The sequence below is a fragment of the Macaca thibetana genome, chromosome Y, assembly GCF_024542745.1.
Source record: "Macaca thibetana thibetana isolate TM-01 chromosome Y, ASM2454274v1, whole genome shotgun sequence".
Classification (NCBI taxonomy): Eukaryota; Metazoa; Chordata; class Mammalia; order Primates; family Cercopithecidae; genus Macaca; species Macaca thibetana.
In genome coordinates this window covers 13,500,922-13,528,210 of record NC_065599.1, presented here as the reverse complement: position 1 = coordinate 13,528,210, position 27,289 = coordinate 13,500,922, and the positions used below count along the sequence as shown (strand labels likewise).

General features: G+C 41.8%; 1 protein-coding gene across 3 annotated transcripts in view; it reads right to left on the bottom strand.

The window, feature by feature from the left end:
- LOC126947233 (arylsulfatase F) overlaps positions 1 to 20,772 on the bottom strand; it is an 80,717-nt gene extending 59,945 nt beyond the window's left edge. For 2 of the 3 annotated variants that reach the window (XM_050777952.1, XM_050777953.1), the window contains exon 1: positions 20,659 to 20,772. In XM_050777952.1, coding sequence (XP_050633909.1) covers positions 20,659 to 20,744 — 86 coding nt within the window. In that variant the 5' untranslated portion in view covers positions 20,745 to 20,772. Of the gene's footprint in view, positions 1 to 19,355; positions 20,183 to 20,658 lie in introns of those variants that run through there. The other variant, XM_050777954.1, reaches the window with a different exon arrangement.
- Positions 20,773 to 27,289: the final 6,517 nt, after the last annotated feature.

The window sequence follows — 27,289 nt, the reverse complement described above, 5'->3', positions numbered from 1 at the left end:
GCCAAATCCCATCTCAAAAAAAAAATTTTTTAATTAAAAATTTAAGACAAAAAGAATGATGCTGCGTTTTTTTTTTCAAACCATATATCCAAGTAGGTTATTAGGGAGGTAATTGAGGGAGCATTGATCAGGGAAAGAGGAAGAGAGGCAGGGAAAGGCAGGAAGCCAGTAGAGGTTGTACTTATGAAGCAGCTTGCCACCGGGCTATTGAAGCTGAGTCCTGTGCAGAAACACGGAGATTCAATGACAGACCCTCAGAATTATCCAACCCAGGGACGATGAAGATGAGATATTTATCCTAGAATTCCTTTTCATCCTTCTGTCCCAGCACCTTTATTTGGTCTTCCATGTAGGGGCTGAGAGCAGAGTCAATAGGACAATTTTGCCATGTGCTATGATGGCTAGGACCATGGAGCCATAAGCTGCGTGCAGGCAGCATTCGCCATAGATACGTATTTCTGTGTTAACTTGGAGGTTTTCTTGATCATTCTTTATATTTCCTCTCTGGATGACTTGACCAAGAGGGATGAGGGGAAGCAGAAACTAGGCAATCTTGTCCAGCAATAGTTTGAAATAGGCATAGTTTACTCCCAAAAGTAGGAATTGGGGACAAAGATTATATATATATATAGAGAGAGAGAGAGAGAGAGAGAGATGGAGTTTTGCTCTTGTTGCCCAGGTTGGAGTGCAATGGCGTGATCTCGGCTCACTGCAACCTCCGCCTCCCAGGTTCAAGTGATACTCTTGCCTCAGCCTTCCGAGTAGCTGGGATTATAGGCATGTGCCACCATGCTCGGCTAATTTTGTATTTTTAGTAAAGACGGGATTTCTCCATGTTGGTCAGGCTGGTCTTGAACTCTCAACCTCAGGTGATCCATCCACCTCCGCCTCCCAAAGTGCTGAGATTACAGGCATGAGCCACTGCACCCAGCCAAAGATTGGATTTTAAGTGCAGTTTTGGCTGGGTGCGTTTGGCTCACGCCTGTAATCCCAACACTTTTGGGAGGCTGAAGCGGGCAGATCACCTGAGGTCAAGAGTTCAAGACCAGCCCGACCAACATGGTGAAACCCCGTCTCTACTAAATACAAAAAAAATTAGCCAGGCGTAGTGGCACATGCCTGTAATCCCAGATACTCGGGAGGCTGAGGCAGGAGAATCGCTTAAACCTGGGAGGCAGAGATTGCAGTGACCCGAGATTGTGTCATTGCACTCCAGCCTGGGCATCGATGGCAAAACTCTGTCCAAAAAAAAAAAAAGAGAAAGAGCAGTTTCATGCATTGATCCTAAAGGTTGGGTTTATCTCCAACTTATCTAAACTGTCAGGAATGCTTTAGCGATTTGAATTCCATAGAGAAAAGAAGACAGCTTTGAAAGACTTCATGGGTTTTAAGAGGACACTTAGTCGGGTGCGGGGGCTCACACCTGTCATTCCAGTACTGTGGGAGGCCAAGGTAAGAGGATGGCTTGAAACCAGGAGTTTGAAACCAGTCTGGACCACATAGTGAGACTCTCCCCCTATTTCAAGTAATGATAATAACAATAATAATAATAGAGGAAGCTGATTGTAAGCTGCAAATTTTTTAATAAAGAAAAAGGTCATTGTGGAGTCACATTCCTGAGGAAAGGCATTTGTAAGAAGCTTGTGAGGAGACGCCCTGAGAACCGGGGGTGATGTCCCTTCAGGAAGAAAAGAACAGATCGTCAATGCCGGGACCTTGGAGGTGGTCATAGAGAATTTGGGTTTTATCTGACAGTGAAGGAGAGCTGTCTCATGATTTATGACCAAGGCCCATCCACTCTGGCTCGTGTTCCAATATCAATACACTTGACCAAGTACAGCACACACTGTAAAGTGAGTGTGCAGCTGGGACCAGGAACAGGCATTCTTTCTTGAGAAACCACAGTGTGTCTCTGAAAAAAAGTCCAGTAGGTAGGCTGGGTGCAGTGGCTCACGCCTGTAATCCCAGCACTTTGGAAGGCCCAGCACTTTGAGTCGAGGAGTTCGAGACGAGCCTGGCCAAAATGGCGAAACCCCATCTCTACTAAAAAAAAAAAAAATTAGGCCGGGCATGGTGGCTCATGCCTGTAATCCCAGCACTTTGGGATTGGGAGGCCCAGGCGGGCAGATCACCTGAGGTCAGGAGTTCGAGACCAGCCTGGCCAACATGGTGAAACCCCGTCTCTACTAAAAATACAAAACGTAGCCAGGCATGGTGGCGGGCACGTGTAATCCCAGCTACTTGGGAGGCTGAGGCAGGAAAATCGCTTGAACCTGGGAGGTGGAGGTTGCAGTGAGCCAAGATCATGCCACTGCACTCCAGCCTATATGACAAGAACGAAACTCCATCTCAAAAAAAAAAAAAAAAAATCACCCAGGTGGGGTGGCATGCACCTGTGGTCCGGAAGGCTGAGGCAGGAGAATGGCTTGAACTTGGGAGGTGGAGGTTGCAGTGAGCCGAGATCACGCCACTGCACCCCAGCCTGGGCAACAAGAGTGAAATTCCGTCTCAAAAAAATAAATAAATAAAATAAAATAAAATAAAATAAAATAAAAATAAATTGCAAGCAGTGACAAGCTGAGGGCTAAGGATGTTACAGGGTAATAGCTTGATAGTTTTGCAAATCTGCCCAAATTTAAAAATTAATTTGTAATTAGCCAGGTGTGGTGGCACATGCCTATAATCCCAGCTACTCGGGAGGCTGAGGCACAAGAATTGCTTGAATTCGGGAGGCAGAGGTTGCAGTGAGCTGAGATCACGCCACTGCACTTCACCCTGGGCAACAGAGCGAGACTGTTTAAAAAAAAAAGGTTGTGGACAGAGCATTCACACCTGCTGAACATTTATTTTGACCAAGAAATGATCTCTCAATGTACAACTGCAAATCAAGGAAGTTCAAATTATCAGAGGACATGTCAGAAATTCTCCCTAAATAAAATGTGTGAAAAAGTGTATTTCAAAATGTGGTCCATCTCACCTACAGTGTCCTCCCCTGGCACTTCATATGCAGCTCATTATGAATGCTGGGAGCTTTCTCATGATGTCAGGCTAGTTTCTGGGCATAGTTTCCAGGAAACCAATTTCCTGCAACTGCCTCACCCATGCCAGAACTTGCTAACAGAACTTGCTAATTTGCAGCCTGTTCACTTCTTCTTGTTTCACATCTGCTAATTGTGGGGTAGCCACCTCACCCAGTCTTTCTCAGCAATAATAATTAAGAAAATAATTTCCTTGCCAGACAAGTTAGACAAGCAGGATGAACTTCAGAGAGACACAGGTTCTTTAAAACATTCCTAGATGACCTCAGCGTGCGATAACAATAATTCTGAAATATTTTTAGTGTGTGATAGGTGAAAAAGGATTGCAGGCGTGTGCATAGAAAGAGGTAGCTGCAATCAGGGAGATAGGTTTCACACTGTTTTGTTTTGACCTCTTTGAATGTATCTTTTTTTTTTTTTTTTTTTTTTTTTTGAGACAGGGTCTCACTGTCACCCATGCTAGAGTGCAGTGGTGTGATCATAGCTCATTGCAGCCTCAATTCCTGGACTCAAGTGATCCTCCTGCCTCGGCCTCCCAACATGTTGTGATTACAGATATGACTGACCGTGCCAGGCTGAATGTATCATGTTTGTAGTAGAATATAATTTGAGCTGTTTCTTTTTCATCAGTGATTTCAAAAACTGTAAAAGAACCTCTGTTGGTAATAGAAGAAAATTACACCCATGCTTAAGATAGGATATTTAGGGCTACACTTAAAGAATCAAAGCTTTTTGGTCAAAGTGGACTAGCAAAGCCAAAATATGAAGGACATGCAGAAAAAATAAATGAAGTATTGCAAATGTTTGAATTTGACAAAACATAGGTGAAAGTACTACACTGCTGAAGACTAAATGAATGCTTAAATACAGCGAGGCATAGACCCTGTCATAGGATATAGGTTATGCAGAGTTATGCATTTGTTTTTTCTTAGCAGAAGCTTGGTGTCATAACAAGTGCAGTTGACAAGGCAGTTTCATTTTACAATGATGCCACTGGAATAGAGAATCTCAGAGGTGACTCAACAATAAGTGATTAAAATAAAATTAGTTAAAAATAATGTGATGAGTGACAATAGAATACAAGATTTTCGGGGTTTTTTTGTTGTCGTTGTTGTTGTTGTTTTGAGACAGCATCTTGCTTGATTGCCCAGGCTGGAGTGCAGTGGTATAATCTCGGCTCACTGCAACCTCTGGCTCCTGAGCTCAAGCAGTCCTCCCACCTCAGCCTCCCAAGTAGCTGTGATTACAGGTGTGCACCACGACACCCAGCTAATTTTTTAATTTTTTGTAGAGACGAGATCTCTCTATGCTGCCCAGGCTGGTCTTGTACTCCTTGGCTCAAGCTATCCTTGGCCTTGGCCTCTCAAAGTGCTAGGATTACAGGAGTGAGCCACCACGTCTGGCCAATTTTTTAACCTCAATCAAGCAATAAAGGAAAGTGTACACCATCTCCAACTTTGCCACTTTTTTCCTGAGAGATAAAAATGAACACACTAATAACTTTGGAAGGCAAAAATCTCTTCTTTGTGATCAGTGCTTAGAGGGAAACATTCATGACCATCTCCTAGGCTGTCCCAACTCCCTGCTCAGTAAAAGTCACAAGGAAGGGTGACATGAGGAAATGGCTTCAAAAGACCACACCTGTTCCATTGGCCTTGAAGTTAGATAATCTATTTCTGCCTTTGCCAAAAATGTAACTCTATCTTTGGACAAGCTCCTTTCTGTCTCTTAGTCTCTGTTGCCACATATGCAAGACGCAAGGAATGCTTTCCCCATCTAACCGGTGTAGGTGCCTGTGTGAAAAGAAATAGAATGCGGAGCAGAGTGGATGCTACACTTTAAAGGTCAGTTTCTCTCTCCATCTCCTTGGGAACTGCATCTTCCTTACAGTTAAAACCCTGTAAATGCTACATACGTTTTTCTCACTTTTAGGGTTGAAGGGTGTGGAAGTTGCAGTGAGCTGAGATTGTGCCACTGCACTCCAGCCTGGGCCACACAGTGAGACCCTGTCTCAAAAAAAAAAGAAAAAAGAAATATATATATGTTTGCACCTACCATATATACACTATATATAGCCGACATATGCAAAATACATGTGCACCATATGTCTATACACCTCTGCACACTATATATGTACATTTCGCATCTCCTATATACATAACTCTATACCATATATACATATCATATATACATATACTCACACCATATATATACACATACCACATATATACACACCCTATATTTATATACACACACACACCATAACCATCCATACCATCCATATATACTCATATAGTATATATGGGATGTGCATGTGTATGTGTTTCTGTGTATACATAATATACACTGCATATAAAATATTGGCCCACCATATACGTCTATACATAATACATATACCACATAAATATATATTCCCTCTATAGATACATACCCACCATGTACACATATATCCAACATATATGTACATGACATATGTATACACACATATATACACACACCAATTACACCAGATAGATATATATGCACCATTTATACACCATAAATATACTCCATATATAATACACACCATATACATACACACATTATATATATATATACACTCCATATATAATATATACTCTCTGTATATTATGTATAATACACAGTTATATGTATAATACTGTATTTGAAGAGGTTTATCTAAGGAACATTACTCAAGAGGCTTCTTCCATAAATACAATGATTCAACTAATGAGATTCTGCTCACTAACCTGATGCTACAATGGGATAAGACTTTTGGGGGCTTTGGAACGAGGTAACAATATTTTGCATGTGACAAGGGTATAAAGATTTGTGACCAGATATCAGAGTCTGGCACTTGTAGGGGTATGTCTACAAATTACTGATAGGCAGCAATGGACAACTATTTTTGTTAGGCAACCATAAACAACTAATACAATGAGCACACACACATTTGTAAAATAATAATAATAATGATTATTTTAATAAAAAGAATAATGAAAATATATGGCAGGAATTTAACTGTTATTTCTGGGTGATGGGATTATAGAGTCTTGTGATTTTCTTCTTACTATTTTTTCTGTATTCTTATTTATTTTATTTTATTTTTTGGAGACAAGGTATTGCTCTGTCATCCAAGCTGGAGTGCAATGGCATAATCACGGCTCACTGCATCTTTGACCTCTTGTTCTAAAGTTGGGACTACAGGCACATGCCACCACACTCAACTAATTTTTTATATTTTTTTTGTAGAGATGGGGTTTCGCCATGTTGCCCAGGCTGGCCTTGAATACTGGACTGAAGCAATCCACCTGCCTCAGCCTCCCAAAGTGCTGGGACCACAGACACGAGCCATTGCACCTGGCACTATTTTTCCATATCTTTGCATTTTCCGTTTTTCAAATTTAAACCCTAAAAAGTAGGATGAACAAAGTTTGTCCAGAAATCCTTTTACAAATGTTTACCTCATTTTGTCCACTAGCAACGAGGGGTCAGTTTGAGCTCTTGGTGCTATCAGAGTTCCTACCTCTCACTTACATGCAAACCTGGGCATGTCTCATTGCTTATTAGCCTCCTGTACTCTGATGTGCACAATTCAACATAAATGACCACTAAAGTTTAATTTTGTTCCATAGCATTGCCAGGGTGGCATGACTGCCTGCTCCTGGCCCATCTGGCCCCTTGATGGAATTCCCCATGGCCAAGGTGAGAGAATAGGAAAGAAGAAACCAGCTAGGCAGACAGTTAGGGTGGGTCCTCAGTTGAATCCTTTCAAACAAAAGAACAGCCTGCAGGAACTGCAGATAAGGGAACTTGCACGGGGGGTTGCCTAAGACATGCCCACAGCTGCACAGATAAGAGAGGGTGCACAGGCGACTTGCCCAGACATGACCACAATGGAAAATTCTGTGCTCTGAGACATGGGCAGTGAGCGGAATAAAACAATATAGAGTAACTCAAGCTAAGGGTCTGTGTATGCTCTAGGAGGATGTTATGAAGTTACCAGGAATTTGCACCATGTGCAAATAAGATGCCCAGCCCTCATAGGTTTCTTATAAAAGCCTCTGCATTCAACTGTGAAACAGAAACCCTGTTCCGGGCCCCCTCTCCGTGGTGGACAGCGTTCTTCTTTTGCTTATTAAACTTTGGCTCCAACCTCAACCTTTGTGTCCATGCTCTTTAATTCTCTTGGTTGTGAGACAAAAAACTCCAGGTGATACCTTACAATGAGAGACTGCTACATTGTGGTGCATTGGCAAGAGAATAACAAAGGGGCTTAGAGCCCAAAGACTTACAGCCAATTTAAATGTCCTAGGACAGATGGGAATGAAGGCGGACAGACATTCATCAACCTTTAAAATTCTTTAAGCAATACAAAAGCCAAAAAGCCAAAGCCAAAAGTGAGGTTACAAAATTAACTTCTCTTTGCCTTCTATGCATCAAGCTACTGTGTTCTTGGTTGCAGTTACAGACTAGTAGCTACTAGCTACACAAAATATAAGCATGGCTAAAACCTTTTACACTAAGGAATTTAGAGACATTTAAAACCTTTTAAGCTAAGGAATTTAGAGAATTTTGTTGTGTCGTAATGCTTTTTACAGACTTTTTAGTAATTTGTCCTAAGTTGGCTGAAAAAAAATTATATACATATAATATATGTATATTATATATAGTGTATACATGTATATATATAATATGTGTGTGTGTGTGTGTATACACATAAATCATACCTTGGAGTATTATACCAAGGAGGATTTGTCATGAAGTACCTTTATCCTCTCAGTAATTTTCTTTTAATTCTATGGGGAGCAGGAAATTTGTTATGGTTTGGATGGATGTAAAGGGTAATAACCCAGGAGGCAAAAACTGCTTGTTTTACCTGCTGTTTAGTATCCATCCTTGATTTGAAGGGTCTGAACTAATTCTCTCTCTCAAAATCGGCTGCTACAATCTCACGCTCCCATCTCTTCCATGATAGTCCCTGGGTCTAGAGTGAGGGTGCTTGTATAGTTTTAGCAGCAGGGCATTGGCAATGAAAAATAGTTTTGGCCCAATGGGATGCCAGATGAGGGATATTTACAGGCTTTGTCAAATTATCTCTGATCATCAGAATACCATGATTCCGGTTTTCTCAGAAGCAAAACAACAAGGGATAAATAACATTCATAATTTTGACAATCAAGAGAATTTGTGTGTCACAACAGAAAAAAAGAACTTTTCTATTAGGGTGCCAACTAAAAGCATCATGAATAAAATTATAACCTGTTTCATCTTTAGAGAATTATTGTAGCCAAGAAATAATTCATGATTCCATCTGCATTTAAAAACGAAGGTCACAGCCAAGCACTGTGGCTCACACCTGTAATTCCAGCACTTTGGGAGGCTGAGGCAGGCAAATCGCTTGAGACCAGGAGTTTGAGACCAGCCTGGGCAACATAGCAAAACCCCATCTCCACTAAAAATACAAAAATTAACAGGGCACGGTGGCATGCACCTGTAGTCCCAGCTACTTGGGAGGCTGAAATAGGAAGATCGCTTTAACCCAGGAGGTAGAAGTTGCAGTGAGATGAGATCGCGCCACTGCACTGCAGCCCGGGAAAGAGGGAAACACCCTGTCTCAAATGAATAAATAAGTAAATAATAAAAGCAAAGGTCAGGGCTGGAATCTAGTAACAGGTGTGTTATAGTTGAAACAACTTTTCTGTCTCTCTAGCCCTCCTTTTCTACTGAAGAAAAATATAGGAAGACCAATACATCTGCAAAGTAAGTTTTAGGCTTATTATACTTGAGTATTTGCATGAAGCACAGCAAGAATTGATTGGTCATATGGGCTCTTCTCAGGCTGACTTTGCTGGAACTTTACCTAAAAATACATTATTTTAGTCAAAGCCTTGGTCAAATAACCAGTGTCTACAATTGTGTCCTATTTCAAAAGAAAACAGTCCTGCTAAAGTCATGAAAACCACTATAAATTGCCATAAAATAGGAATAGTCAGAAATAATTTCCAAACTGTGGAGAACTCGGGTAGAGAGAAAGGTAAATTTTGCTCACAATAAGATATGCTATCCAATCACTCTAAACTGTAAATATCTCGAAAGAAAAAAAAGTCCTTAAAGCTTCTTTAACCAGAGCAACAGCCTTCCAAACAAGATGTTGTTTGTTTACCTTGGAACTGCAATTCATATGCAAAGAGCTATTTATCGGGCACTGTAAAAACCAGCAGATCCTCACATAATTACAGAGTCAGTCTGAAGAGGAAAAAGAGGCTCCCTCCTTGTATATTATCTTTGCATTCCCCAGGTAGCAGGTCCTATATGAACCATTTATGTTTCATCATGGAACTCTTTTGGACATCATTATTTCCATTAGCTTCAGTTAACATCCCATAGCAAGGGTGTAATTGCCTCTGCTGACGAAAAAGGTCAAACTCTATAAACTATTCTAAGAGATTTATTCTGCGCCAAATATGAGTGACTACTGGCCCTCAGGAGATCCTGAGAACATGTGCCCAGGGTTGCTGAGTTAGATTGGCTTTATGCATTTTAGGGAGACATAAGACACCCCTCAACACATGTAAGATGGACATTGGTTCAGCCAAGAAAGGTGACACTCTTCAAAGTGGGGGCTTCTAGGTCATAGATAGATGCATAGATTTTCTCATTGGAAATTGGTTGAAAGAGTTCAGTTATTGTTACAGTAGGTAGCTACTCAGGCATAAGCAGGGCAGGAAAGGCTCTCCGCAACCCCACCAGGAATGTCAGGCGAGCATCAGGTGGTTATTAAACCGTCTCTCTAAAATAATAATTGGTCACAGTCAGCACCAGGGAAAGGCCGTCTCCTAATAAATAGAAAACACCTGAAACTGGTGGTCAGCAGCTTCCCAATACGATCTCAGCAGGTGAGTGAGTGGGCTCAAGCATGCGCACTAAGAGGCAAAACGGCGGAGTTTAACTGGTCTACAACCTTCTTTTTTTTTTTTTTTTTTTTTTTTTTTTGAGACGGAGTCTCGCTCTGTCGCCCAGGCTGGAGTGCAGTGGCCGGATCTCAGCTCACTGCAAGCTCTGCCTCCCGGGTTTACGCCATTCTCCTGCCTCAGCCTCCCGAGTAGTCACAACCTTCTAGGAACACGCGGCTGGTAAGGGAAGAACGCCTCAAGTGAGCACGCGTACAACTCCAGTAAACACACTGCGCATGCTCCCCTCCCGAGCGCCGGCAGGCCTCTGTGCATGCGGACAGCCCACACCAAGGGAAGACTCAGGGGAGAAGGGACACAAGACTACAGTCTAAAGGTCAGTGCATAAAACCTCAAGTCTAAACGCCAAACCATGCACTTGATCTCTTAGGTCAGCTACTTGGCCATCTTCCAAGTGTTCTTTCCTTCTTTTTTTTTTTTTTTTTTTTTTTTTGAGACAGAGTTTCACTCTTGTTGCCCAGGCTGGAGTGCAATGGCGTGATCTCGGCTCACTGCAACCTCTGCCTCCTGGGTTCAAGCGATTCTCCTGCCTCAGCCTCCCCAGTAGCTGGGATTACAGGCACCCGCCACCATGTCCAGCAAATTTTTTTGTATTTTTAGTAGAGACAGGGTTTCACCATATTGGACAGGCTGGTCTCGAACTCCTGACCTCAGATGATCCGCCCACCCTGGCCTCCCAAAGTTCTGGGATTACAGGCGTGAGCCACCGTGCCTGGCCTCAATTGTTCTTAAACTTCTCCAGTCTGAGGCAAATGAAGAAAACTGGCATGGGGCCCCTTAATGTTGGGGGACCAGTTGGGGCTCCCTGTGGCCCACTCAACCTTTGATCATGTTGTAAAGACTTTTTGCTTTAATTCCATCAATTTTCCTTTTCTTTGTTTCATTTCTTAATAATTATCTAAACATTCCAGCCTGGCCAACATTGTGAAACCCCGTCTCTACTAAAAATACAAAAAAATTAGCCGGGTATGGTGGCACTCACCTGTAATCCCAGCTACTCGGGAGGTTGGGGCAGAAGAATTGCTCGAACCAGGGAGGCGGAGGTTGCAGCTGAGATCTTGAGATCTTGCCACTGCACATCAGCCTGGGCAACAAGAATGAAACTCCATCTCCAAAAAAAAATTAATAATAATAATAAAATTATTATCTGAAGATTTCCACCCTCTGGCATGAGCCCTTTGACTCACTTTTCCCTTCCCTGTTTTTGTTTGTTAATTTATTAATTTTACTTGTTAATTGGTGAAAGGAAACCAAAATCCCCAAGCCAAGGGGAAAAGGCAAGCTGGGAACTGCATCAGAAAAACTGCCTCCCATTTTTTCCTAAATAAGACAGCTATGAAGACAAAAACAAACAAACAAAACAAAACAAAACCAAAAAACTACATACCGCTTTCACAATTTGCCCACAAAGAAAATTTTTGTGCACCTCAAGATCTTTACCCTAAAACTGTTCTGTTCAATTTCACCTTGGCTTATCTTCAGAGATGTGCGACAAAGGAGAGACAGAAGTGAAAGTCAGCCCTCTCTGCTCACCTGAGACAAATGCATATGTGATAGCTTCCCCTGCCCTATTGTTTACGCAAACATGCAGATTCACTGAACAGGCATCAGTCACTATTCCTCTACCCACCACCGCCACCCCCCAATCCCCGTCACATGTAAATTGTGTATTCTGATCAAAGACGGAAAAGAATGCAACTTTTTGTGTCTTGTCCATCCATGAGTTGGAATCCCCCACTTTGAGTTATCTCACCTTTTTGGACTGAAACAATGTACATCTTACATGTATTGATCGATGTCTCATGTCTCCCTAAAATGTAGAAAACCAAGCTGTACTCTGACCACACTGGGCACATGTTCTCAGGATCTCCTGAAGTCTGTGTCATGGGCGGCCATGGCCATTCATATTTGGCTCAGAATAAATCTCTTAAATAATTTTACAGTTTGTCTCTTTTTGTTAACACCCTAGTCTTTTAGTAGCATCTGTAAGACCCATGAGGGAAAGCTACAACAGCAAATTTGATAAGTTTTGTCAAACCATTGTTTGATTCTGCAAGAGTAATGTCACCTGGGGTGCTCTTGTAGAAAGGGAAACTTGAACCACAACATTTGTAGAAATGAAGCTTTCCAAATGTGTGAACCTCACAGTTCTTCAACTAACATCGTTAATACACCGAGAATCTATTGTGAACCCAAAATGTCTGAGACAGGTCTCAGTCCATTTAGAAAGTTTATTTTGCCAAGGTTGAGAACATGCACCCGTGACACAGCCTCAGGAAGTCCTGACGACGTGTGCCCAAGGTGCTCAGGGCACAGCTTGCTTTTTTACATTTTAGGGAGACATGAGACATCAGTCATTATGTGTAAGACATACATGGGTTCAGTTCAGTAATTCAGGACAACTTGAAGTGGGGGCTTTCAGATTAGAAGTAGATACGAGACAAAAGGTTACATTCTTTTGAGTCCTTGATCAGCTTTCCACTGAATACACAATTTAGGCTGGCTCAATGAATCTGCACTTTTACATAAGCAATGGCACAGAGGAAGTTATCAGATAAGCATTTGTCTCAGGGGAGCCTTGGAAGGATGACTTTGAGTTGCGTCTGTCCTTTGTCCACAAGGAATTTCCTTAAGCACAAATTGTGAGGGGAGTATGTAGCTTCTTATCTTTGTAGCTGTCTCATTTAAGAATCAAATGGGAGGCAGGCTTGCCTGACACAGTTCCCAGCTTGACTTTTCTCTTGGCTTAGTGATTTTGGGGTCCTGAGATTTATTTTCCTTTCACAGAATGACCTGAATGATATAGTTTGGCTGTGTCCCCACCCAAAGCTCATCTTGAATTGTATCTCCCATAATTCCCATTGTTGTGGGAGGGACCTGGTGGGAGATAATTGAATTATGGTGGCGATTTCCTCCATATTGTTCTTGTGGTAGTGAATAAGTCTCATGAGATCTGATGGTTTTATAAGGAGAAACTCCTTTTGCTTGGCTCTCTTTCTTTGCCTACTGCCATCCATGTAAGATGTGACTTGTTCCTCCTTGCCTTCCTCCATGATCGTGAGGCTTCCCCAGCCACGTGGAACTGTAAGTCCAATTACCCCTCTTTCTTTTGTAAATTGCCCAGTCTCAGGTATGTCTTTATCGGCAGCATGAAAACGGACTAATACATTGGGTAATGGGCATATTCAGCTGGTGAATATCCCGGTCATCATAAAGCCAATCCCACATGGCTTGCATATGAAGCACATCAGCTGTTTTATCAGGGGTGCTCCACTTGGCATTTTATAGGGAAGGCTGGACAGTCCCCTTCTCAGGATAAACAGACCTTGTGGTGGTGTTTACCCAGTCCACCAGGCTGGCCATTTCCTCCGGAAAAACTTCCTGGGCATCTGGGTCCTATACACTCATCAGCAAGTGTTTAATAGTGAGGGAGCTGCAGGCCCTGCACCAACCCAAACATGCTCTTTCTTTCTGTGGCATTTAAAAATTAAACATATTGGCTGGGCAGAGTGGATCACGCCTGTAATCCCAGCACTTTGGGAGGCCAAGGTGGGCAGATCACCTAAGGTCAGGAGTTCAAGAGCAGTCTGGCCAACATGGTGAAACTCCATCTCTACCAAAAAATAGAAAAATTAGCCGGGCATGGTGGCATGTGCCTGTAATCCCAGCTTCTCAGGAGGCTGAGGTGGGAGAATCACTTGAACCCCAGAGGTGGAGGTTGCAATGAGCTGAGATCATGCCACTGCACTCCAGCCTGGGTGACAGAATGAGATTCTTTCTCAAAAAAAAAAAAAAAATTTAAACATACTGTTCTTAGTCATTCTTACAACCCATTTTTAGAAAAGGGAACTCAGGAAGCTGACGATACCAATCTAGAAGACAAACCAATTCCTTTTCAAGCTTGTCCTGCCCACAGCCTCTGCGCGGCACGTGGCTCAGGACAGCTTTGAATGTGGCCCAACACAAATTTGTAAACTTTCTGAAAACATTATGAGATTTTCTTGCCTTTTTTTTTCTCATCAGCTATCATTATTGTTTGTGTATTTTATGCATGGCCCGAGACAATTTTTCTTCCAATGTGGCCCAGGGAAGCCGAAAGATTGAACAGCCCTGTAAATACCCTGAGTTTAATAGTTACTTGGTTTTGCCCTTCCTCCACATGTCTATCTTCTTGGTAATCACAGGTCTCAGAAGTAACTTTTGGTTGGCCTGGCTTAATTTTTCCTTTTGTAGGAAGCTTTGATCTGAGACAGACCCACATCTGAGCTTGGTGTGGCCTTCACGCCCAAGCCAGCACTCTTTTACTTTCATTTTAGTAACTACAGAGGCAGTAAGCAAGCGATTGAATAGTTCACTTTTTCCTTATTAATTTGCATTTCCTATATATCCAGTGAACTAAATTCCCTGGGAGTATGAGTAGGATCCATCTCTAAATTTGTCGGGTGGCTTTGACCTTTAGTGACTGAAGACAAGCCAGCTGCATCTCCTTACTGATAGAGGAACTAGAAAGAAATTATTCAGGCAGATAGTGAGGCTAAAATAGTCCTTGGCAGAATTTCCCTTTTAAAAAAGGAGCCCTCAAATCATTTCTTTTTAACAAAGAGCAGCCTGGAAAATCGAGCTGCAGGCATAGATAAGCAAGCTGGAAGCTCGCGTAGGTAAATGCTGGCAGCTGTGCCAATGGAAAAGCGCTACCTGGAAGCCAGGTATGTTCAACATGGAGGCTCCCTCTTCCCTTTTCTTTGTCACCACGTGTACAGTTAAAAACCAGAGGCCAGGCACAGTGGCTCACACCTGTAATCTCAGCACTTTGGGAGGCCAAGGTGGGAGGATCATCTGAGGTTAGAAGTTTGAGACTAGCCTGCCCAACATGGTGAAACCCCATCTCTACTTAAAAAAAATACAAAAATTAACCAGGCGTGGTGGCACACGCCTGTAATTCCAGCTATTCAGGAGGCTGAGGCAGGAGAATCGCTTGAACCCGGGAGGCAGAGGTTGCATTAGGCAGAGATCACACCACTGCACCCCAGCCTGGGCAACATGAGTGAAACTGCGTCTCAAAAAAACAAAACAAAACGAAACAAAAAACAAAACAAACAAACAAAAAAGGCAACATGGCACTAGCCAGGTAAATAATCCATCTGCATAATAAAAGATTAGGCACCAAGGTGGACAGATTACCTGAGGTTAGGAGTTTGAGACCAGCCTGACCAACGTGGAGAAACCCCATCTCTACTAAAAATACAAAATTAGCCAGGTGTGGTGGCAGGCACCTGTAATCCCAGCTACTCAGGAGGCTGAGGCAGGAGAATCGCTTGAACCTGGGAGGCGGTGAGCCGAGATGGCGCCACTGCACTCCAGCCTGGGCAACAAGAGCAAAATTCTATCTCAAAAAAAAAAAAAGATTAGGCCAGCTTTTCATGCCCTATTCAAATGACACACCTAGTCCTAACCAGTTTTACGTGCCCTATGCAAATGGTACACCTGGTTCAACCAATGTTTTGCGTCCTATGTAAATCATAGCCACCTCCTCAAGCTCATCTATAAAACTTGCTGCGTTTCAGCACCGAAGCAGCAACCCAGTTCTCCAGGACCCCGCTCTGCTGCAGAGCGCTCTTCTCTTTCTTTTGCCAATTAAATTTCTGCTCTCAACTCATTCTGTGTGTCCACGTCCTCGTTTTCTGTGGCCATGAGACAATGAATCTCGGGTATTTACCCCAGACAATGATGCCGCTTCAGTACCATGTGTGACCACGTGGCCACCCAAAAATCAAAGGTTTCTCATTTCCCACCTCTATTTTTCTTTCTCCAATGAGTTTCGTCTGTATAATTTTCCATTTATTTTAAAGTGACCTTTAAATAGCCTGTAAATATTACATAATCTTTGGCAAAAACCACATCTTTATGTTTTTATAAACCTCACCAAAAATACATCTTACTCTCCTACTATCCCAACTCCCAGTAACCCTAATTTCCAGTGCAAAACCTGGGATTACCTAATTTAATCTAACATTGATACAGGACCGCTGGGCTCCCGGCTAAACTGCAGCCTCAAGTCTGGAAGCTCAGCCCTATGTGAAAGCAGCTGGCCTCGTTTTTCTGCCCAAATGATGGCCTTTCTGGCCTTCCCTGCCCCTATCCGGTGCCCATAAAGACCAGACCAGCTGGCAGGAAAAAAAAGAAAGAAAGAAAAAGAAAAAAGCAACACAAGCAGCTGACTGGCAGGGATACAAGCTGCTGAGTGGTGAGCAGAGAAGTAACTGAGCATTGGAGACTACAGATAAACACGACTAACTTCAGACGACGTGGTTTTGGAGGGCAGCCCAGCCAGAGAAGGCTAGGCTTCAGAGAAACATCACCTTCACACACCACCCCCTTTCCAGCTCCTCTTCCACCGAGAACCACTTCCACTGCTCATTAAAGTCCTCCACATTCATCATCTTTCAAACAGTTTGTGTGACCTGATGATTCTTGAATACCAAACAAGAACTCGGTGTCAAAAAGGACAGGTGCAGAAGGCTGTCACCTTGACCCTTCACTGAGCTGTTAACACAAAGCTGTCCATAAACTGCAGGCTGAGTAACATGAGTCACTCCAGTTCCTGCCCATGAAGGGGGTCAAGGTCAAGGGAACAGTCCCGTCTAACATGACTCTAAGATTTTAAACCACTGGACAGGATTTTGAAATTAAATTTATCAAATTAGTATTACTAAAGATTACTAAAGGAATGTGAATTAAAAGCATCTGAGCTAGCTTCTGGTTGTCTGATAAGCACTTACTTTTCTTTAAGCTGTTTGATTACAGCTCTTTCATGTAATTTGGTACTGAAATATTACTTCCTCACCACATATAGAAACTTACAGACAATGCCAGGTATGGTGCCACACGCCTGTAATCCTAGCACTTTAGGAGGCCAAGGCAGGTGGATCGCTTGAGCTCAGGACTGAGACCAGCCTGCCAACATGGAAAAATCCCATCTCTACAAAAAAAAAAAAAAAAGAAAAAATTAGCTGGACGAGATAGTATGCACCTGTGGTTCCAGCTACTTGGGGGACTGAGGTGAGGCAGGAGGATCACTTGAGCCCAGTGCTCAAGGCAACAGTGAACCAAGATCACACCACTGCATTCCAGCCTGGGTGACAGAGTGAGACCTTGTCTCAAAAATAAACAAATCAATCAAACAAACAAACAATAAATAAACATATAGACAGACACACAGATAGAGGCACATCCTATACAATTTTTCATTTGCCTGTTTTCAAAAATTCTCTCTCTTCCTTTAGACTATTAATTTTTAAAAAATTACAGGAGCCAGCAAAAGTTGAAGGAGAGAATTACCATCCCAGGCCTTTTCCTTTTCAAAAGAGGGAACGCTCTGAGGTGAGCAGGATGCAGCAGAAGTTGAACCCCTAAGATGTCAATCTGAAGAATTTCAAGAAGAGATGATGGAATTCAAAAATTAAAAACTTCTTGCAGTTTCACTAAGAGTACATCAGTATTTTAAGAAAATCTTGTTCTAACCAATTATCTCCTTTTGCATTACTGTATTTTTATTATTGAAGTCCAATACCTAGAATGATTATAATTTCCTTTTAATTATAGAAAACTTAATTACATACAAATTTTTTTGAATTCCTTTTTTACAGACTGTATTATGACATGCACAGACCATATACAACCTGCTTGAACTTTCTGTTCTGTCCTAAACATCTCTCTTAAACAACCAGTTATTTTATGTGAAAAGAAAAATTAAACATACAAGATTCTTTCTCATACAAAATTATTTTTCTTTTAACATTTCTTACCAAAAATACCTCCTTGTAACTTTTTTTTTTTTTTTTTTTTTTTTTTTTGAGCAGAGTAGTCTCGCTCTGCCACCCAACCTGGAGTACAGTGGCACAATCTCGGCTCGCTGCAACCTCTGCCTCCCGGGTTCAAGCAATTCTTCTGCCTCAGCCTCCTGAGTAGCTAGGATTACAGGCACATGCCACCATGCTTGACTAATTTTTGTATTTTTAGTAAAGATGGGGTGTCACTGTGTTGGTCAGGCTGGTCTCAAACTCCTGACCTCATCATCCGCCTGCCTCAGCCTCCCAAAGTGCTGGGATTACAGATGTGACCCACTGCACCCAGCCTACTTTCTTTATATCTCTTATTTCTTGGTTCCTTTTACTGTATTTCATAAATAACCCTTAAATAAACCTGGAATCTGGCCAGGTGCAGTGGCTCACACCTGTTATCCCAGCACTTTGGGAGGCTTAGGTGAGTGGATCACCTGAGATTAGGAGTTTGAAACCAGCCTGGCCATCATGGCGAGACTCCTATCTCTACTAAAAATACAAAAATTAGCCAGGCGTGGTGGTGGACACCTGTAATCCCAGCTACTAGGGAGGCTGAGGCAGGAGAATCGCTTGAACCTGGGAGGCGGAGGATGCAGTGAGCTGAGATTGCACCACTGCACTCCAGCCTGGGAGACTGAGCGAGGCTCCATCTCAAAAAATATAAATAAATAAACATGGAATTAGATGAAAATAACTTAGATTTTAATAAGAACATATTTTTTAGAAAAGTTTTTCTATAATTTTTTAACATTGAAAATGACCCAGATATTTAATGAATATCTATTATTTAACTTTAGATTCTAAATTATGTTTATTTACAAGCATTTGTTTCATTACGTTTACCTAATTAATTTTGTAAAATCTTTTACCTAGATCATCTGTGAAAACTGTGATAGTCATCGTTTAAATTTATTTCCCTGTTAACCATTTTTATAGTCTATGAATTTTGTGTTTACCTAAGCAAAAATTTTAAAGTTAGATATATAGATATTTTACTGATAACTTAGGATTTAGCTATTTTTATTACACTAATCACATTAAACATCTTATTTATCAAAAAGTACACAAACAGAGATTATTCTGTTTCATGCTGAGTTGCTGGGTTTATAGTTTTATAAGCCATATGCCAAATTTTGACACCTTATAATATCTGTCGAAGGTAAATATGAAACTGCTTGATCAGTAAATGGAAACAAACATGTATGCTGACAATTTTTTAAATGTTTCTAATACTATTGTACCAATAATTTTAAAGCCAGCTTATTTATTAAAGATTTATGTAAGTCACGTGAACTTGAAAAGCGTTTTGGCTTAGTATTTAATTTATGAATACTCTTTAACTTGAAGCCAGTTTGACACTTCATGGCTAAAGCACATAAAAAAAAATGTATGTACACATATTTGCACGTACATAAAGAAATCAAACACGCATACACACTCATACAAAGATCCTATAGCTTTTGCTTCGGAACTCTAGCCAAGAGATATCAACACAGACTCACCAGTTTACACAAACAAAAAGGTTGGATCCCAACAGTGACTTCTATCTCAACAGCAATGGAAAAGTAACAGAAAGGCCAGGAGTGGTGGTTTGCGCCTGTAATCCCACCACTTTGGGAGGCCCAGGCAGGTGGATCACTTGAGGTCAGGAGTTCGAGACCAGCCTGGTCAACATGGTGAGAGCCTGTCTCCACTAAAAATACAAAAATTAGGTAGACGTGGTGGTGCACATCTGTAATCCCAGTTACTTGGGAGGCTGAGGCAGGAGAATTGCTTGAACCTGGAAGGGAGAGGCTGCAGTAGATTGCGCCATTGCACTCTAGCCTGGGTGACAGAGCAAGACTCTGTCTCAAAAAAAAAAGAAAGAGAAAGAAAGAAAAGAAAAAGAAGTAAACAGAAGATTTAAAGTAGGCAGAAAAGAAAATAGCAAAATAGAGGACTTAGAAACTGAATGGTTGCAGGTTGAACTTTGGGCTGGAATTTTCTCTGATGTAATGTGTGCAGCGGTTTAAAGTGTGAACAAGCACAGACATAATATGTAACAGGGAAGCTTTTTGTTTCACCGGGCATGCCCTCAAGCTTTTCCTACTTACACAAATACTTACAAGTAGAGGAACCATAAAACCAAAAGGGGTGCCCAAATGGGGGTCGTTCTCTCTGCCTTTCCTCATTCTTACGTGCTATGTCTCCCACTTTTTTAAAAAACGAGGAACTCATCTGTGGCCTAGGTTTTAGTAGGGTGGATTGAAGTGTGCTGGCTGTGGAAGGGGCTACACTGTATGTCACCACTGAGTCATTCTACCCTTTTACCTGTCTCCGTTTCTCTCTCCAGAGGTCTAGACCTCCAAGAGGGCTCAACATGGCAAGTGATGAGCTCCTACACCTGTCTCCTGGGTGAGCCTCTTAGAATTAATTTTGTTGTGCGGTTCCCTGTAGGGTCACTGCACATCATGGTGGGAGCCAATCCCCCAGACACTCCCACTCAACCCTTACCACCCAGGGGTGTGTTTTGGTTAGGAGAAGCAAAACCCCCTTTCTTTTACAAGCTGAGGAGCTCAGCCTCTCATTTATCTATGAAAGCGGCAGTTCAGTTCCTCACGCAAATGCACACACAGGCCAATCGAGATTAATTTGAGGGGAAAAAGGCAGTGGAGAAGACCCTTTATAATGCACCACCAAACCTAAATTAGGATCCTATACGACAACTTCCTAGGAGAAAAAAAAGAGGAAGAAGAAAGAAAAACAGCTCAGAATGAATCAAGGACCATCAACCAAATGGAAGGTCCAGAGCTCCGGAGGACTCACCGGTTCCACTGGAGGAGAAACCTGAAGCCAGGGAGGGCTTCCAATGGCCCCGCTGGTACCTTAGCTCCGGGTTCAGGCAACTGCATCAAGGATTCTGAGTCTTTTCTGAGGCCCCACGTGTAGGGCACCAATTATTGTCCACGAAAAGAGTCAAACTCTGTAAAATATTTGAAGAGTTATTCATTTAACCAACGGCTCACAACACAGCCCCAAGGAGGTCCTGAGAACAAGTGCCCAAGGTGGTTGGGTGACAGCTTGGATTTATACAATTTATGGGGACAGGAGACATTAATCAATACATGTCAGATGTACATTGGCTTAGTCCAGAAAGGTGGGATTCCATTCAAAGTGGGGGGCTTCCAGGTCATAGGTGGATTCCAAGGATTTCTGATTAAAGACCTATAATCAATAGAAAGGTAATGCCTGGGTGAGGATAAGGCGTTGTGGAGACCAAAGTTTTTATTATGCACATGTAGCCCACAGGCAGCAGGCTTCAGAGAAACTAGATAGTAAATGTTTCTTATTAGACTTAAAATGGTGCCGAACTCTTGCTTAACCTTTCCTGGATCAGAGAAAAATAATAATTTTACAGTGGAGATCTCCAACAGACACCACTTAATCCAGGTGATCAAATTTAGCATCACCAGGACAGGACATAAAGACATCATGCACTCCGTAACATGACACACTGAAAACTTACATCAATTCTGATGATTTTTTTTTTGCCAAAAATGCATAACCTCAGTCTAATCATGAGAAAACACTGGACAAAACCAAACTGAAGTCAGGGCACAGTGGCTCATGCCTGTAATCTCAGCACTTTGGGAGGCCGAGGTGGGTGGATCACCTGACGTCAGGAGTTTGAGACCAGTCTGGCCAACAAGGTTAAACCCTTTCTCTCATAAAAATACAAAAATTAGCCAGGTGCAGTAGGGGGTACCTCTACTACCAGCTATTGCGGAGGCTGAGGCACGGGAATTGCTTGAACCTGGGAGGCAGAGGTTGCAGTGAGCCAAGATCAGGCCACTGCACTCCAGCCTGGGGGATAGAGGGAGACTCTGTCTCAAAACAAACAAACAAAAACTGAAGAACAATCTATAAAACAATTAACCATTACTTAGATTGGATAGTGGAACAGAATATCAAATGCATCCATTTATTTTCAACATTTTGTTTGTTTGTTTTTAATTAAGCTGCCTCCTGCACTACTGTATGTCTGGATTTTATGTTTATTTTTCCATTCAGAAAGCCTATCTTTTTAAAAAGGAATTTTAATCCATCCATGTTTATTATGACCACTGTTATATTTGGATTGAGTCCTGCAGTTTTGTTTCATATTATTTTCCCTTTTTTACATATATCAGACTTTCTACTTCAGTGTAATTCTTTCCCACCCACCTCTGATTGCATGAGTCAGGTTTTCTTCAATTCACACATTTCCCATTAAGGCTCTGAAACTTGTACAAATCTTTTCTAGTTTTCTGGTGGTAACTACCTTTAAACTGTCAGCACACATATTTAAGCTTATATTTTCTATCAAATATAAAGTCATTACTTATGTCTTCTTCCCAGATGAAACAAAAACATGAACATATGCTCATTCTCTCTTTCTGCTCTGCTCTTTCAATTACCTCCCATGTGAAATGTTAATTCCAGATTATTTTCACAACTATGCACTAACACATTCAGACTTTGTTTTATACATTTATGTATTCAGCACTGCTTCTTGTGTGCTCTCTTCTATTTTAGTAGTAGTAGTAGTAGCAGTAGTAGTAGTAGTAGCAGTAGTAGTAGTAGTAGCAGCAGCAGTAGTAGTAGTAGTAGCAGTAGTAGCAGTAGTAGTAGTAGCAGCAGTAGTAGTAGTAGCAGTAGTAGTAGTAGTAGTAGCAGTAGTAGTAGTAGTAGTAGTAGTAGCAGTAGTAGTAGTAGTAGTAGTAGTAGTAGTAGTAGTAGTATTTTGAGACAGGGTCTTGCTCTGTCACCCAGGCTGGAGTGCAGTAGTGTAATCACAGCTCACTGCAGCTTCAGTCTCCTGGGCTCAAGTGATCCTCCCACCTCAGCCTCCTGAGTAGCTGGGACTTCAGGCATGCGCCACTGCACTCAGCAATTTTAAACAAATTTTTAGTAGAGATGAGATTGCACTATGTTGTCCAGGCTGGTCTTGAACTCCTGAACCCAAGAGATCCTCCCACCTCAGCCTCCCAAAATGCTGTGGTTACAGGTGTGAGCCACTGTGTTTGGCTACTCTCGCCTTTCTTGGATTACATTCCATTTTGCTGGAGTCAATCAACCAACTTTTTCCTCAAAGGTCTTTGAGGGATAACATTTTTGAGCATTTGCAAATTTGAAACACTCTGTAAAGACGAAAAATGGCACATTCATTTCTTCAGTCTCTTCATACCTGAGGTGATGTGGTTTGGCTGTGTCCCCACCCAAAGCTCATCTTCAGCTGTAGCTCCCATAATTGCCACGTGTTGCAGGAGGAAACCAGTGAAAGAAAATTGAATCGTGGGAGTGGTTTCCCCCATACTGTTCTCATGGTAGTGAGTAAGCCTCATGAGATCTGATGGTTTTATAAGAGGTTTCCCCTTTCACTTGGCTCTTTTTTCTCTCTTGCCTGCCACCATGTGAGACGTGCCTTTTGCCTTCCACCATGACTGTGAGGCCTCCCCAGTGATGTGGAACTGTGAGTCCATTAAACCTCTTTCCTTTATAAATTACCCAGTCTTAGGTATGTCTTTATCAGCAGCATGAGACTAGTACCTGAGGAATATGTTCTTTCTGGCAAACATGCAGGGCAGCAAACACAAAGGCACTCTGGGGCTGTTTCTTACATCTCTCTCCTACCACCTTAACAATTATCCAAAATATTGCCACGAGTTTTGGAAAATATAATAATGAAAGAAGGGTTTGCTCCCATTACCGTGTTGCGAGCTCTCTGGCAAAACCACAAATCCCAGAAAATCCCTTCTTAGACACCTTCCAGAACTCATGTCTTTAAGGTTCATGGTAGGAGGCTTCCCGTGGGGGAACGTCCCTGATGAAGACTCTGTCTGTCCTTCACTCTCTCTCAATTCCCCCAGTGCTCTGAATATGTGGCTTTTCATGTCCCAGCATGGGATGATGGACAGATCAGGGCAGATGGTTTGAGTAAGACTCCTATTTCACCTACCTCATGTTTCTTATGCATTCATTTAACACCTTTTATTTTGTCAGCATTTTATTTTTATTTTTAATTGACAAATAATATGTATATATATGTATATGTATGTGTGTGTGTATATATGGTGTACCATGGAATGCTTTGATATATGTTCACAATGTGGAATGATTACATCAGGCAAGTTAATAAATTTATCCCCTCCCAGGAGCAATAAGTTTAATGATCTACTGCACAGAATGGTGACCATATAAGTAATAATGCATGATATATTTTAATGACCACTTCTTCCTAATCTAAGTTCTGGGTTAAGAAAATTCAACCTCAGTGTTTCTTGTAATAAAATAAAATTACTATCATCTTAAAATGCCGTTCCAGCCTCTTGTGTTTTAGCATGTTTATCTATTTAATCTTTGCAACAACTCTATGCAGAGTTTGCTATTGTAGTCATTTTAAAGTTGAGACATTGCACTACAGAGAAGTTAAGTGACACTTATTTTTCCCTAGCCAATAAATAGAAAGAACTTGAAAAGCAGACATTCAGTTTTAGAGTCTGCATGTTTCACCACCATTTTTTGTTTCTCTAAAAATGCTGAATTGTGGAGGACAGATTGGCTACTTTGACTCAAATCCCCTGGATTAACATAAAACAAACCGAGTCTTTTCCTCATGGCCATTTCCTTCCAATGGCTCAAGAAAACCTCAATGACAAGTCTCTAGCATGAACACCTGTGGCATGCTTGAACGCATTGACCGAGTAGTTGAGAAATATTTGTCTAGCGCCTCCTAGTGGCACATTAGTGAAGTGGAGGCATAATTAATTGGTTCCTTCAGGTCAAAGTCTGCACTGTGGCTACAATGTAAAAAGGAATAAGAAATAGCAGAATCGGGGCGGGTGCGGTGGCTCACGACTGTAATCCCAGCACTTTGGGAGGCCGAGGTGGGTGGATCACCTGAGGTCAAGAGTTCGAGACCAGCCTGGCCAACATAGCGAAACCCCGTCTCTACTAAAAATACAAAAAATTAGTGGGGTGTGGTGGCGGGCACCAGTAATCCCAGCTACACGGGAGGCTGAGGCAGGAGAATCGCTTGAACCTGGGAGGCAGAGGTTGCAGTGAGCCGAGATCGCACCACTACAGAATTGAATAAAGAGAAAATGATGGATTTTCGGGTGATGTAGGGACCTGCTAGCTGCTCCCTCTTTCTCTCTCTCTACACACACACACACACAAACATACACACACACGCACACACAATTTGAGAACAGCATTAAAGACAAGCAATACAGGGGAGCTCTGAGTGAAATAAGTAATCTTCAAACTTAAAAAATTGCAGAAGATGTTGTTATTGCATTTGTTTGTTAGGTTGTTTTTTGGGGTTTTGCTTTGTTTTTGAGAAAAGATCTCCCACTGCACCCCAGCCTGGGCAACAGAGCAAGATTCCATTTCTGGTGGCGGGCGCCTGTAGTCCCAGCTACTCGGGAGGCTGAGGCAGGAGAATGGCGTAAACCCGGGAAGCGGAGCTTGCAGTGAGCTGAGATCCAGCCACTGCACTCCAGCCTGGGCGACAGAGCGAGACTCCGTCTCAAAAAAAATAAATAAATAAAAATAAAAAAATAAAAAAAATAAAAAATTAATTATGGTAAAATAACACATAACAAAATGTACCATTTTAAATCATGTTTAAGTGCACAGGTTAGTGATATTAAGAACATTCATTGTTGCTGACGCAGTGGCTCATGCCTGTAATCCCAGCACTTTGGGAGGCTAATGCAGGTGGATGGCTTGAGGTCAGGAGTTTGAGACCAGCCTCCTCAACATGATGAAATCCTGTCTCTACTAAAAATACAAAATTTAGCTGGGTGTCGTGGTGTGTGCCTATAATTCCAGCTACTCGAGAGGCTGAGACAGGAGAATTACTTGAACCCAGGAGGCAGAGATTGCCGTCAGCTGAGATCACACTACTGCACTCCAGCCTGGATGACAGAGTGAGACTCTATCTCAAAATATAAAGTATAATAAAATAAAATAAAGAACATTCATTGTTGGCCACATGTGGTGGCTCACACCTATAATCCCAGCACTTTGGGAGGCCAAGGCAGGAAGATTGCTTGAGCCCAGGAATGGTGAGAAGAAGAAACAGAAGCAGACAGAGGACCAAATTGAGGACCAGTTAAAACATGGAAGCCGCTTTCCATAAGACATGCCCACCAGCATACCATATCAGTTTACCATTGCCATGGCAATACATGGGAGTTACTGCCCCCTTCTATGGCAATGACTTGAGCACTCAGAAGTTGCCACCCTTTTCCTAGAAATTTCTGCATAAACTGCCCATTAATCTGCATGTGATTAAAAGTGGGTATAAATATGACTGCAGCAGTGCCCTGAGCTCCTGCTCTCTGCAGGAGCAGTCACAGAACTGTGACGCTACCTTCTCCATAAAGCTGTTTCTTCCACCACTGGCTTACTCTTGAATTCTTTCCTGTGGGAAGCCAAGAACCCTCCCAGGATAAGCCCCAATTTGAGGCTCACCTGCTCTGCATCCATCTGTGATCTTTTCTTTGTCTTTCGTAGTCTGCAGTCACAGATGCTTCAAATTTTGGATTTATGTTTGTTTATCCTGCTTAGAACTACTTCCTATGTGTATTGCCAAATGCCTTCCTTCAATTAAATAATTGTTTTAGTCATGTTTATTTTTTCTTAAATGTTGACTCTTCACCATTTTTCTTATTTTGTGTTTAAGGAATCGTAATTAACTGCAATTGATGATGCTTACAACAACAACATTTGTAATTATAATATTTATTGACTGCTTATTCTACACAAGGTAATTTCACATTAATTAATGCATGTAATCCTCATAGCTACTCTGTGAAGTAGACACTGGTTTTCTCATTTTACACATGAAGAAACCAAATCACAGAGATGATATAGCTACCAGGAAGCAAAGTCAAGAACTTCAGCCCAGTATTTTTTCTCATAACCAGATGTGTATTGGACAGGAAGAGAAAAGAAGGAAAGAGAGAAAATCAAGAAGTCAATCTGACTATAATAGTACTACTTCAAATTTTATGTGACCCTCTGCTTCATGAAAAAATTAAGTACTTATCATGATTTATTAGAAAGCTAGCATGCCTGGGTATAGAATCTGCAAGCAGAAGTTTCTAACTTATGACATTGGACCTGATGCTTCCATGAATTCTAGGAACAAAAAGCTCTACAAGATTCTGCTGAAGTCACCTTGATCTGCTCTTTCCCTTGGGCAATGGCACAATTATATACTAGAAAAAAATTGTACAACAAATGCTCCCCTCCAGGTTCACTGTTATATATGGACCCACTTTAATTTCACTGAGCTCTTGAAAGAACTGATTTCTGAGGATAAAACAGTGGGTGAGGCCATCAGTTTTTATCCCAAATGGAATGAATCAGTCAGGTGAGCTCTGCTTCTATGACCATTGTAACAGTA